This window comes from Ictalurus furcatus, chromosome 20 (assembly GCF_023375685.1).
Source record: "Ictalurus furcatus strain D&B chromosome 20, Billie_1.0, whole genome shotgun sequence".
Taxonomy (NCBI): Eukaryota; Metazoa; Chordata; class Actinopteri; order Siluriformes; family Ictaluridae; genus Ictalurus; species Ictalurus furcatus.
The window spans coordinates 3,552,033-3,566,965 of NC_071274.1; the positions used below are offsets into that span (position 1 = coordinate 3,552,033).

The 14,933-nt window shown below is 39.6% G+C and overlaps 1 protein-coding gene across 2 annotated transcripts in view; it reads right to left on the bottom strand.

Annotated features, from left to right (window-relative positions):
* The window catches only part of arhgef2 (rho/rac guanine nucleotide exchange factor (GEF) 2), a 62,780-nt gene extending 48,325 nt beyond the window's left edge, over positions 1 to 14,455 (bottom strand). Inside the window, exons 1-7 of one of the 2 annotated variants that reach the window (XM_053650925.1) lie at positions 13,955 to 14,455; positions 6,140 to 6,259; positions 5,066 to 5,325; positions 2,601 to 2,775; positions 2,095 to 2,203; positions 523 to 565; positions 270 to 426 (exon numbers count right to left, since the gene is read on the bottom strand). In XM_053650925.1, coding sequence (XP_053506900.1) covers positions 270 to 426; positions 523 to 565; positions 2,095 to 2,203; positions 2,601 to 2,775; positions 5,066 to 5,325; positions 6,140 to 6,148 — 753 coding nt within the window. In that variant the 5' untranslated portion in view covers positions 6,149 to 6,259; positions 13,955 to 14,455. Of the gene's footprint in view, positions 1 to 269; positions 427 to 522; positions 566 to 2,094; positions 2,204 to 2,600; positions 2,776 to 3,540; positions 3,913 to 5,065; positions 5,326 to 6,139; positions 6,260 to 13,954 lie in introns of those variants that run through there. The other variant, XM_053650926.1, reaches the window with a different exon arrangement.
* Positions 14,456 to 14,933: the final 478 nt, after the last annotated feature.

Here is a 14,933-nt window from a genome sequence, read left to right on the forward strand (position 1 = left end):
GTACACGTTGTTCGCGAGCAGCCAATGAAGACCAGAGGCGGGTTTTTTTGTTACAAACCTACATAGGTCAGTACGGGAAGTAAGTCTGGAATTACAGGGTTGCGGCGAGAATTGAACCCCCAACCCTGGAGGTGTGAGGCTAACTACTAAGCCACCGTGCCTCCACTTATAACACACTACATGAAAGGTAATATCTGAAAAAGCATAATAGGTGCACTTTAAAGCCAGAATAGAAAAACGCATCTCAAATCCCACTTTCTTCCTCCTACCTTGTGATTCTTTGACATCTTTCCCAAGAAACTGAAAGTCCGGACCAGGGAGCGCAGGCCGTTCAGCTTCTCGCTCTCCTTGTTTTGAACCCCCTGACCCTCCGTCGTCTCCTCGCTGTCCGAAAGCTCACCGCTGGGCTCCGCATCCACCCGGAGACTGCTCCACACACACACACACACACGCACACAGGCACAGAGTCAGGCTATTGCAAAACAATCCGAATGTACAGAATGACCAAAAGTCAACTCTTACCTCTGTGTAGATCCTCCAAGTAGAGAGGAAAGGGAAGAATGTGCTGGAAAAAAAAAAAGCACAAAAACACTAAGTCCTACACTCGAGTCCTTAATGTTTCAAACAAACAAACAACACTGTCTTCCTGCTTTCTAAAGTGTCTTTTAAACTCTTTTTGGGCGTTTACATCTAAAGCATAAAGCTGCATGACTTGACAGCCAAGGCGCTTCATTAGTTCATTAGAGAAGAGATGGGAGAGCAAGTGGGAGGTGAGAATAACACCACTTTTAGGGCTGTTTGGCGCTGACAAGCGACTCAGCAGAACAAATACAGGAAGGCGGCTTCCGCATAACTGCACACACAAACACAATCAAACACACTGAACGAATTTACTGCCCTCCCACATTACAGATACATATATCCTAAGGCACTCAGTACAACGCTGGCACGGTTGTTCGTGCTAGACAGGAGGTTTGGGTCTCAAATATTCACCCAGAATGGTGCGAAAAACAAAAAACATCCAGACCTGCAGGCGGAAACGCCCGAGACGTCAGAGGAGAGTTCTCTGAGCTGACAGGTAACTCGAATATCCACTCTGTACAACCGTGTTGAGCAGAAAAGCATCTCAGAATGCTTTGACAATATGTCAAATCTTGAGGTGAATGAACGACAACAGTAGGAGACCGCATCGGGTTCCAGTCCTGCCAGGAGACTGAAATCTGAGACTACAAAGACTCGCTGTAACCGGGCAGTTACAGATCAGACAAAAATGTCGCCTTATCTTCAGAACAGACGAGCTTTCTGGTTTCTACTTATCATAACAAGTTGCTTTTTTTTTTCTGTCTTCTTAACAGCAACAGAAAGTGAAGGAATGACTATTTATAGGTGTTATACCACGAACAAGAACAGAAACTAACTAGTTTCGCCGACGTCCTCAAGAAAATCACTCTCTATCTCACCGAACAGGCCACACAACTATTGTCCAGGCTCTAGTCATATCAAAACTGGACTACTGCAATGCTCTACGCCCAGACCTCCTAGCCAGCTCCATCAAACCCCTTCAAACGATTCAGAACACAGCAGCACACCTCATCAGATCTGACCTCTGTCAGATTACATGCTACAGTACATGAGTGTGTCCTGGGCTGGGTCTGGGTCAGGGTAAGGTGTTAGGTGGAAAACAGTAAGCACCGTATTTGTATTACTTTTAGTATCGTTTTAGTTTTTAAGGTCATGGTAAGTTCGTACAAAAAAAAAAAATCCAAAATTGGGCTTTGTTTTATCCTATCGATTAATTTCGCCATTAGCGCTTCACTGCTACTAGATCGCTAGTGTGCCAAGGAGCTCTAATACGTGTTACTCTGCCACCTACTGGTCATTTATGATTCGGCAAAACTGATGGAGCCACTCGGTTCGACCTCAGTTCTTAAGTCAGACCACTCAACGTTAAAAAAAGTACGAAAACGTACGTTTTATTCTCTGAAATTCTATTTAGCTTTTAGTTTTAGTTTGTGTGTGTGTGTGTGTTTGTGTGTGTTAATGGCTTCTGTCTTTCTCTATGCACCATTGACTTCAGCAATGTGTGTGGTTTACCTTGGGCGTGAGAGTGAGGACGTTGCTTGGTGAGAGACGGCCGCCTTTCACTCAGCGTGACACAAAGAGACGGGACAGACATACTGTGTTTCTGCAGAGGGGACTGCACCTACAATATGCATGAACACACACACACACACACACACACACACACACACACACACACACACAGACACACAGACACACACACACAGCACTGCTTTAAGAAAACAAGTTTGTCATACATTCTATGCAGAAACTTAACTTGTCAGTTTTTCTAACACACACACACACGCACACACACACACACACATTCACACACACAAATACATGTTCATATGTGTCCACACCATTAACAAATTGTCACTGTTGGTTTTGTGGTTTTTGCACTGTTGGGAGAAGAGCAAAAAAGGGAACTGTTGTACAGACGATACATAAATAACTGTTCTTCAACACAGAGCTCGGAGTTTGATTGACATTTGCTTCCTCCAATCATCATCATTTTTTTTTTTTTTTTTTAATCTCACCTCCGGGAAAGAGAAGACCTGTGAGCCTGATCCCTCCTCCTCCTCAGTGAGTGACAGCAGGGACTCCATATCCTCGGCGTAGTCAGTGATGGGGGCTCGGCGAGGGTCTCGCCTTTTCAGACTGCCACACTGAACCTTCTCCATCTCTACAGGGTCCAGAGCCTCCAGACTCACACTGACACACCCACACAGACCATCATTTCATTTCAAAAGACTGTAATAACTTTGAATTCTTTTATTCACCCTGTATTCTTCGTCTTCATTGTTTACTCATAAATAAACAAACATAAACAAATAGAAAATTATAATAAAATATAACATTTTACATTTTAAATATAACATGATATGTACTAAATTATTATAATAAAACTATTTATTATTATTATTATTATTATTATTATTGCTTTGAAGTTTTCACATGTAAATTATGAAAAACAATTATAGAAAATGTATATTTATTGAACAAATAAATTATACTGTATCAATATACAAATACAAGTAAGGTCCATTATCCATTATTTTATGGATAAAAAATATTAGATTCTATTTATATATCACAACAAAGAACTTATATTCTTTTTTGTATAATAATAATAATAATAATAATAATAATAATAATAATAACAACAACAAGAAAAATGAAACAAAAAATAGTTTAGCATGCAGTAATAAAATGAATAAATTTTGTTAAAATTGTATACATTTATTATTATTATTATTATTATTATTATTATTATTATTATTATTATTATTATTATCATTATTATTATTCAAAACAGAAATACTGAAATTAAATGTAAGTAAAACTTAAACCAGTGAAAGGGCGGCCCCTGACAACGGTCAAGAGTAAGAAACAAAAATCCTTCAACACAAAGATACACACTCATCCCTAACACACACACAAGCACACACACACACACATACACATACACACACACACCATAATCACATGATGCATCCACTGTCCCTGTCTTCTGTCATAAATCTGCTGTTCCCCGAGACTCTGTGAAACTCTACTCACACAGATACAGTAAGGGCCGTGACGCCACATTTTACCCCGAAACAAAAGCACAACACAAATCACACAAATAATAACTGCAGACACCACAAGTGCCACAGCAAGCACCACAGATATTACAAAATAGGCAAACACAATCAAAACTCCCGACACAAAACCAGCTGCAAGACCGAACACGGCAATGGCAACCCATGGAAGGATGTTCTCCATTGTGCACTGCTCTGAGCATCTCTCTCTCTCTCTCTCTGTCAGGAGGAATAAAGCCAGCTCTCTGTTCACTCTGACAATGTGTTCAATGTCAACATGAAACAGTACAGACACTGAACAGAGCTCGGCCTCTGTCTCGTATCGGCCCTGCCCTTCTTCATGTCCTGCTTCTGGAGAAAAAAAAAAGTGCATCATCTTCTTCACACTCAGTGCTAACAATGGCGCATCGAGTCAAAATATAAAATGGAGTCAGGGGGTTGAACTCTCGGTTTATTTCTTCGTTAGACGGTTTCCAAAGACAAAGACACACTCAAAGCAATTGAGGGTTAAGTGCTTTGTTTACGAGCTCACGAAGCCAACGATATTCTACGCGCTAAAATCTAAGCACTAAGACTAAGATAAATATATATCATACAAGAAAAAATCCCAAATAACAAGCAGCAATTTTGCAAAAATTACACAAAGTGCAAATTAAGGGAGAAAACTAAACGTCATTAATAAGTACTGCTAATTAAAAATAGCAGGGAAATCTTGATAAAATTTTTTACACTTTATAAAAGTGTACATACGAGTAGGTATCTTCTTTATTAAGGAATAACGAACATGCAGTTGTAGGAAAATAATCAACGACTGAGTAGTGTGATTGCCGCCCAGAAACATTTTACTCCTCTTACACCACTAAACGTTGCCAAGGCGAACAATTTTTTATTACGAGAACGACACGTCACACTTTTGATCTGCGCTTAGTCACATTTAAGGATGTAGAACATCCAAACATCCATTATAGCAGCTATAAATATTCCTGTCCGCCACCCTGTCTTTTTGCTTTCTCTCTTGAAGCTTGTCATGTTAATGAGAAGCCACAAAGACCTGAAGACAATTTTCTAAAAACAATGTCACCACTGTAATATAACAAATTCTTCAACTTATTCATTCATTACCTGACCTTCAGTTGTATTAATTTGCATGCAATCACGTTTTATTGATTTTTTTGCTCATGTAAAAGACCCGATTGTCCAAAGACACACTGTGTAGTACATCATAGGCTGAGCCCGACTGGAGGCGGAGTTTATTTCAGGCCCGGAAAAATATGAACAAAATCCAAGTATTTTTTCGTTAAATAATTATCTCAGGTCTGATAACCCTTTTAAACATTACAAACTGCATGTTGAGCTGCAATCATGATATTATTATTATTATTATTATTATTATTATTATTATTATACATGGCGCCCCCTACCTGCGCTGTCCACACTGTGAATTATTACACTGCACCAAGCCGGGATGCCAGCTGTGCCTGCGGTGGCCCGTGGCCTGAATCATGTGACCAGCAAGCGGCAGAGTCAGCATCAACTTCTTCATGCGAGGAGATGGCGAAGTTCGGGGCATGCAGGGTGATCGGGGTGAGAAGGGCGGTGGTCCTGGGGAGGGCAGAAAGCATCCAGGAGACATAGCTGGGTCCGAGACACGTACACGGTGGTGCTGTGGGGTGCTGAGCATCTATAAAGTACGCGAAGACGTTTAGGCGTAAAAACGAGACAATACTGAAGTTTGATATGTTTAAATAAAAAAAATTAAATTAAAATAAAAAAAGAAAAACAGGGTGATATTTTCTAGATCGGAGAAATCGGCAGGTCTCCAAAAATGCACTACTACACTAATAAGGTACATTTCTTGTATAGTATGAGTGTTTACACTGTACAGACAGTCAGAAAAAGTATTTAAGAAGTTTAAAAATTGTAATCGTTGGCAACCTGCTGTGGTACAGGAGGAATAAAACACTTCCGGATGTGCTGTATTAGGAAAATAATCAACCTCAGGGCGGTGGTAGCAACTCAAATGCATGTTGAACCACCCTGTCATTGATTATTTTCCTATAACGGCACTCCCACAAGGGATTTATTCCTTAATTAACAGGTTATTAGTGCTTTATTGAGTGTTCACATCGTTTTACATTACATCGTATATGTTACCTGCTTCTTCTTAAACGCTCGGAACAAACGTGTAGTGAATGTTAAATTATTAATACAGCTATTAATACAGTTCGTGAAATAGCATAATCAATAGTAAGTAGAAATATTCTGGAGATACCTCATTAATTCCTGTGCCTGTACAGTTACTGTAACTGTATGTCAGGTAAAAAAGATCAGCTAAAAACTTTATCGTGACAGATTTTGTTGAATAAATAAAACATTACCCAAAAAGGTTTAAAATATGACGCCTATATTTAAGTGTTAGCGTATCAGCAATCACAGTTTGTTCACTAGCAATACACTATACAGTACACACAGTCAGTAAATGCAGCATCACATACCATGTACATCAGTGCACGGTTCAATTTCAGGCTGTTTACCGGACGAAGATGTGCGCGAGTGTTTCTGCCCTCTAGTGACCAACGGGACTTGCAAAGTTTTCATCAAGTGAAGGGAGGCTCCTAGAGGAAAGCGAAAGAGCAAAAGAAGAAAGATTTATTAGGTAGATGTGGATTTTCAAGGTTGCAAACATGCGAAAGATCTTAAAAAGCAATCGTTTAGCTCAGCCTACTGGAGCCTGAAGCATTTATTACAGTACTACTAATAGTACTATTTACAAAAACGTAAACAGGAAGGTTGTAGTGCTAAAATGTGGATACCTTGAGGGTGGATGTAACGTTATTATTTATTTACTTATATATTTAAAAAAAAAAAAACTAGCTACACTGGCTAGAAATTAGAAGGCCATCTTAAGATATTTATATTTAATGGTTTGGGTGTGTACAATGACCAAATAACTATCATGTTAGCTGACCCAATGTTTTGTCATTAGCAATACATAAATAAATAAATAAATAAAATAAGAAAATGTTCATACCTAATTGTTTCGAAGGATTCTTACACAATATGGCAACTTTGACTACCAGTACAATGTGCCTTAAATAATTTAATTCTGTTGCCGTCTTCTACGACACCCGAAATGCATGAGATTCACAAAAACGCGTGTGAAATGCACAATTTAAGTAATGTTATGCACAATTTTGCATAACATTACAATTTCCTCAACCCCCACTGAGATGAACTCTTTTTTTTTTTTTACCAGAGTGAATCACACTCCACAGTAGCGGTTAATGGCTCATATGAAAGTAGACTCTCAGGGCTTTAAGAATTTTTTTTTACCTAGCTAGGTTTAACCTCTACTAGGTGTAAATGTTACGATTTTATCGTGGCAGTTGTATACTGTGTTTTACTATCAAAAGACTTTAGTAGTTCCGTCCGTTTTATCTCCGTAGCAATGTTCTCACCGGCAGCTAAACACAGAGTCACGGTACTCTACACACAGAAACCCAACAGTGGCATGACTAATCTTATTAAGTACTTGCGGCGATAATATAATTCATTTGTTTATACTGATTGAAAATGTCCAATAAGTCGATTCAATGAATGGAATGGGGCGCCGGTGTACCTACGAGAAAGTGCTCACTCCTAGCTATGCACCCGAACAATGATGCACTGATGCACCCTTAATAACTGCTATTTAATTAGTAGTTACAGTCTGTATTTCACCCGTATGGCTTACTGAATGCGAAAGTGACAGCACTGACAGAAGCAAACTGTAATTATGCCGATTAAACAGAATGACGTCGGGAGCCTGAGAAGTGCTTTACAGTATATCAGGTTCTATAATTTGGTGTCTGCATTAGTGACACACATCTTTCAATGGTTAAATAAATTGCGCCTGACTTCATACAGTAAATTAGTTTGCGTCTTGATAATTAAAATGTAATCCGAACTGGACTGACTGATAAAAACTTCTACTACTTCACAACATGTAGCAAAATGAACGCACTGCAATTTATTTCTTTTTTTTACATTTAAAATAGATATTTGCAAGTAAAGAGACAGGAAAAGTACATCAAGGTAAATCAATATAGAAATTTTATACTTTGCTTAGTTGATTAGGGCAATTTAATAAACTAGCGTGTACAAGTTGTTGGAGTCAATATTTGACATCGTGGCACTTAGTTGAAGCAAGAAGTATTAGTGATAATAGAAGTAATAATAAAGTGAAAAGGTAGTAACATGACAAAAGATATTAAGCAAAAATATTTAAAGAAGTTAATGTGCACCTATTATGGTTTTTATAATATTGCTTATCATGTAGCTGTTTGTGAATGTAAAAAGTCGGCAAAGTCTCAAAAATCGAAGCGCACGACAAACGGAGTTATCGACTCCCAAAAGAAGGAATCGATTCTGAACAGCTGAATCGAGTCGTTAGCGATTCCAGACTTTACTTCCTGTACTGACCTACGTAGGTTTGTAACAAAAAAGCCCCGCCTATGGTCTTCATCGGCTGCTCGCTGACAGACGGAGCTGAAACTCGGTACGGGAGTGGGCGTTTCCTTTTCGACACACGCTGACAGCGGTAGACCAATCACAACAGATTGGGACGTTTGACCGATCACAGCAGGGTATGCTCTCTGGAAGGAGGAGTTTAGAGTGAATCCTTTAGAACGGATCATTAAACGAGTCGTTTGTGACGCTGGGGGGAAAAGATAACGCGGTTATGATAATGCGGTTTAAATCATGAGCACGTTGAAGTGTTTTTTGACCTCGGATGCGTGTAAATCTATTGTAAGTGACCTCTAAAACAAAATTAGGCACGTTTCAAAACCATAATAGGTGCACGTTAAGCATTTCAAATCCATGCAACTATTTTATCTTTAAAAAAAAAAACAATGTTGAGAATCAGAACATTTTGTAATACTAATTGGTGTATTATATGGGGGGGGGGGGGTCTATTTAATTTAACAAAGTATAAGGAAAACATGAACATCTTTCATGTTACAATGCACTCACTGCTGACCCTAATTGGATTCTTCTTATTATTTTCTATTATTAATTCATCATTAATTATTTATGTTATTTCAAATCCATTTTGCAGACTATATGTAAAGTGACAAATAGCATTATAGAATGAGGCAGTGCTCACATGCTTGTGTGTTGCAGTCATCTTGTTTTGCTTCCCTTTTCCCACTAGACGTAGTGCTCCACAGAGGACACTGTTCTGGGTAATGACTATGTGCGAGTCGGGCTGTAACAGCGGGACGCTGTACATAGTACGCGGTGCTAGCACGAACGTCAGGAGTAATAGGAGTACACGTCAGATTAGCACTGCTAACGGAACGATTTTTATTTCAATTTTGTTTACGTTATTAGAACAACACCCGCTCGGTCAGCTTGTCCCTTAAAGGAGGATCAATGTAAATTCATTAATAAAAGTAATCCAGCGCCATCCAGTGATGTTTGTGTACGCAGCTGCATATGGAACATCATATAATCAATTTGAAATTCTGCACGTTTAATTCGTTTTCTTTCTTCTAGAGCGTGTTTGATTTAGTTGACCTCTAGGAGTTAATTAATATATTATCTAGCAAACATGTACATAACGTGACTCACGTCGTAGTTAACGATTAGCTCTTCGTTAGTTTGTGATTAGTACTCATCATTAGTTCATATTTAAGTAAGTATTAATTCAGGTTTGAGTGCATGATTATTCATGTACTGTGATTGTAAATTGGTCTGAGAATGGTTGCTGATTCACAGTACTTTACGCAAGAGAATATCGTGTAAATATTGGGCCAAACTATCATTTTAAGATATTTTACTTTCATAAACAGCATTGAATATATTGTTTTTTGTTTGTTTTGGGGGTTTCTAGCACAGATGAGGAAGTGTGAAATGAATAGGTGGCTCTTTTCTAAAAACCACATTGTTCCAGGTCATGTATTTATCATCCTGATTCTACAAACCCTCATCCAGAGTGCGTTACAGTTCATTAGATCAGTAGAGCTGAGGCAAATCTGATAGAGACTCGTATGGAAATCACTTCCATTATAGCCGCTATAAATAACCTCACTCTTCTTCTCTCTCTTCTGAGGTTAATGAGACATACCAGGAAACCCCAACGTACAACGTTCTCTGTTTTGAAAATGTTGGAAAACTTTATAATATCAATATATGTTAATATAATCCCGTGGTTTGGCTTTTTAACCTACGCTACAGTCAGAGCTGCTGTTATAGAAAATGAATCAACACCTTCTGACCAATCCGATTTAAGAATTTGACAATGCTGTAGCGTACAATAATGGGAATAACGTTCAATTCTGCAGCTCCAGATTTCACTTGGTGTGTATAGAGAGTCAGTGTGTAGGTCAAACACATAACGCGGAACTGTTTAGGTTATTACCATACAATTATAATCGACGAGGTCTAATTAAATAGATGAAACGGCCGTGAGAGCGGTGTCAGGTTTCACGCCCGTCTCTGTTTGACCACTCTGACTTCCTGCGATACATCCTCAGAGCACAGCGGGTCTATGTGCTTTCTGCTGAGCTCTGAAAATTCCCCAGTCCTGCTCCATACAGTGTGTGAAAGTGTTTGCTTGTTTTTTCCTCGAATGCGAAGCTCAGCTCTTTCAGCAGTTCAGTCTTTCTGCTTGTGCAGGAACCAAAAGTATCTTTGCAGTATTGACACCAAGAGACCTCGTCCAGCGTAAAACTCATTTAGAATCATTTACAGAACCCAGCGGAGGCCAGAAATATCATCACGATTCATTTCTATAATTCACAATATGTATCATCGATATACCTGGTTGCTAAGCAACTTCGAGCTAAACTGTAGTGTTACCTTTAAACATCCTGTGAAACCTGTGTGAGTTTAATGATACTTTTATGTCATGTCTACAATACATTACACGGTGCAACATTTTAGACTTTTAGAACTATGACGACTTTGACAGATATTAATAGCAGTCTCCGGTGCCTTCATGTCATAAATAATGATAATAATAATAATAATAATAATAATAAAATCGCATACATCCTGGCTGTAAATCAGAGACCCCTGGGAGGATCTCACTTTGTGAGCCGTTAGTCTATAAACACTTAGAAATGAATCTGTTTACAAGATGATAGCAAGAAAAGAAACACTAAGCATATCTGATATTTCGGCACGCTGACAAACTAGGGCATGAAGAACTGCAAAGGTATGAATTTCTTCCTGCTGATTAGATGCCACGTTTGATAGTGTTCAACACAAGCAAAACCACATAGCTGTTATGATTCCTACTATGCATAAGCTACGAGTTAGGGATGGGACAATGTATCAATAAGACTCTATGCTATCGTGAAATACGGTGATAAAATGATCGGAGATCGTTATCGTCACTGCGCACTTGACTCGGAATACACTGTAAGATTTGAAGAACCACCTCACCAGGTGAAAATCAGATAAAATGGTGTCTCTGCATTGCTGTGATACTGAAAGTATTGGTGATATTCCTACCAAAATATCACACTGCTAGCACTGCTCCTGTATATAGTTTAGCGCAAATGTCCCATTTCGTGTTTGGGGTGGTGTTGGAGAAAACTGAAAGAAGAACACAGTCTTTGCTGATTCCATAAACCCTCATATGGGGTGTGTCACACCTCATTAGAGAAGTAGAGCTGATAGAGTCTCACATGGAAATGTTTGTGCAATAGAAACTTCCTGGTGCACATGAACGCAAACATAACGTGTGCTAATATTACAGTAGAGTTGCATGTACGTTCAATTTTGCTAAACTGTGAATAGACCACATTTATACGTTTCTCTGTGGGTATTATAATAATGTAAAAAAAATATATATATATATAATCTTCAATTCTGCAGATTTTACTAGATTTCTAGAGTTGGGACCTAAATTTTTGGTGAACATGGAGCATTTTCCGATATTACAGTCTTAATAAATAAATGACGAGGCCTAATTAAGAAGTTGAAAGTGCTATTGAAAGACCTCAAAACTCCCAGAAGTGAGTCCCATCACAGCCAGTACAGCGAATAACGACAAACTCCATATTCCATAATCGTCAGTCAGACCATTCACGACACATTCTGCACTCAGGAGAACTGGTCCTTTTTCCCGCAACTGACCCCCTTCCAGTGTTTGCTTGCCTACCATTCACCTCTGTTCCCTTGTATATAACGCAGCCACTACCCATGCTCCCACCATCAATGGCTGGTTTTGTCAAAATGAACTAAGAGCATGTGGAAGAGCACATATTAACAACTATAATCGGTGACCCGACAAACCAAGTGAATGGCGGATCAACCCCCTGTGTATGAACCTGAGGACATAACCTGCTTAAACCAGGGATTTAGTCAGCTCTAGCCTGGTTCCTTCAAGTTGATCAAACAAATGAAGTCATTTACTGACATTTCGCATTTTCCACCTCAAACCCATGGTATCAGCCGTCAAAAGGAACCTTTGCTGACCCCCGACCCCCTACCCCCCCTCCACCTTGCTGGAGAAAATCACATGACCCCTATCTCCATTCAAAGCCCCCTGATTACTAATCACCCAATCTTGTCTGCCATTCACAAACTCCCTGAAATCATCCGGACTTTAACACGTACACTTTGCAAAGTCTTACTAAAGCGATCTTGCCCGTGTGATTCCAAGCGTTTGATCTACGTTACTGCGAGTCATGTTCTTTGACCACAGCCCATTCAAGTTTTTGAGCATTGTCTCGTTTTGTTTGAAGATTACGTACCTGACCATTTCCCTGGTCGTGATTACTATTTTGGATTTTGCCCTTGTTTGCTTGACTGCCTCACAGTTTTCAAAAACAGCTTGCACCCAGCTATGTGCCTCATACCTGACAATTAGACGTAGAAAGATCTTATGTTAAAAGTCATCAAGGGGTTTGCAAATGCAAACCTTACCTGGCAACACTGTTCGATTTAGCTACTGTAAAATCCTACAGTACCAGCCCACATTTCAACAATACAGTAAAGTACCTTTGTTTACATTGCATTATGGGTCATTTTGATTGAGCAGTATTACATTTTCACTTGAATTCGGGGAAGCATTTGTTGTGTCGAACTATTTCAAGTGCTTTTGTTCGATTTGCTCATTGCAACCAGTTGAAAGTCTGTGCATTTTGACAAATAAACCGGATTTGCAGGGGAGCGGTTATACATCAGAAAACACTCATATTGGTTTGAAATTAGGATTAGGCTTACTATACTGTCAACTCATTCCATATATACAGTATATGTAACCTGATTGCTAGCATGAACATGACCGACTGACCTGAAACAAATGATTATCGGACTTAGCCAGACGCATGGAGGGACGGATTTGTCTGTCCTTCTGTTTTGACACAACTGACAGGTGTGCAGGAAGTGCTCTACTGGATAGTCCTCTTTTCCACCACCTTTTATCCTCTCAAACCCTAACCTTTTGCCTTGTCTCTCGACGATGTGCTTTCGCAATTGTTCTCCATCCGTGGGCGAAAAAGTCATATCTAACTCAGTGATTATGAATCACCAATTCTGACTCTGTGCCAACAATCTGATCTTTAGTCATTCTAGCCATTGTTGTCGTACATAAAGTGTGTTAATTGGGGCATGGCTCGGTCCGAAAGCAAACACTGTAAGCAAATGAACACATCCTTAATATTCCGGTTCACAAGGATCCGATATGTGACATGGCAAAACATGACATGGAAAAAAACAGAGGCAGGTTGTGTTTTAGATTGGATGTGAGGCAGGTTGTGTTTTAGATTGGATGTGTTTGAGGGGATATTGATGAGCTATTTCATGTGTTGATGATTTTTAAGGTATTAGTAGACATATTATTTGAGTGGCATATTATTGTAATGCCAAGACGTGACAGTTTGAGAGTGCAAATAATCCTTTGACCATTTTGATTACATCCATCTGACAAGTTTATTTAATGGCCTGCCTAATTAAAGTCCAGGTGAAGACCAGAAAAACAACAACAACAACAACAACAACAAACAAACAAACAAAACAAAAACAAAAACCCAGCTTATTAGTCTATTAAATAATGAAATGTCATCATGTTGATGTTTTTGTGACATCAGTTCAAGTCTATTCTCAATTTCCATTTGAATGTAAACATTATTACCTAAGGGATATTCTTTGTTGCTGGACTTTCCCTGTATATCAGAATAAAGTGCCAACAGCTCCTTGGATGTTCTGCTTGACAAACGGGTTTAGTAGTGAGTAGTAATCACAAACAGTTCAGATATCTCAGCAGGGAGTTGTATCACCTAAGCCGAGATGCCTGGAGCTGCATTCTGACTCACCTGAGTTTAGTGTCGCTGCACCTGTACGGAGTCCAGCGCGGGACATGCAGCAACTGGAAGAAATAAAACATATAACGCGCTACAAGAGAGGAAAAAGCCTTGTTGTTTACTCCTCTCTCCGAGTTTATTCCATTCATCCAGGATGTTCAACATCAACATCTAATCCTGTGTTTATTTAAAACCTTCAAACGTGCGACCATCGCGTACACCGGGTTGACTGGAACTGTTTTCCTTCAGGTGTCTGCGTCGTCTGCGTCTGCGTCATCTGCGTCATACGCGTCATACGCGCTCTCTCCGCCCCAACTCAGCTGTGCTTCGTTTTAAATCGGATTCTCGCGAGTCTCGTGTCCATTACTCAGGATTGCACAAGTTAATCATGTTATATCGAGTAATATCACTAACCCGACTCCTTGCTCGGTTCAGTCTAAGGCACTGGCTTATTCTTTTGCGCATACAAATCCAAATTTTGCACCAAAATAGGTTATGTAGAGCTCTCTCTCATTCTCTCTCTCTCTCTCTCTCTCTCTCTATGAGCAGGCATATAACCTATATAGACTCTTAAGCAATTGTTTGCACTATTTTCACATGCCATACCTACCACATGCAATGCCCTTAAATTGCCCATGTGGATTAATCTAAATACATGAATTATGTATTAATAAAGTCAGATTTGGGCGCACTGTGGTTTAGTGGTTAGCACGTTCGCCTCACACCTCCAGGGTTAGGGGTTCGATTCCTGCTGCTGCCCTGTGTGTGAGGAGTTTGCACGTGCTGCACGGGTTTCCTCCGGGTACTCCGGTTTCCTCCACCAAAAGTCCAAAGACATGCATGGGAGGCTGGACATGCCCAAAGTGTCCGTAGTGTATGAACGGGTGTGTGAGTGTGTATGTGATTGTGTCCTGTGATAGATTCGCACCCTGTCCAGGGTGTACCCCGCCTTGTACCCGATGCTCCCTGGGATAGGCTCCAGGTTCCCCGC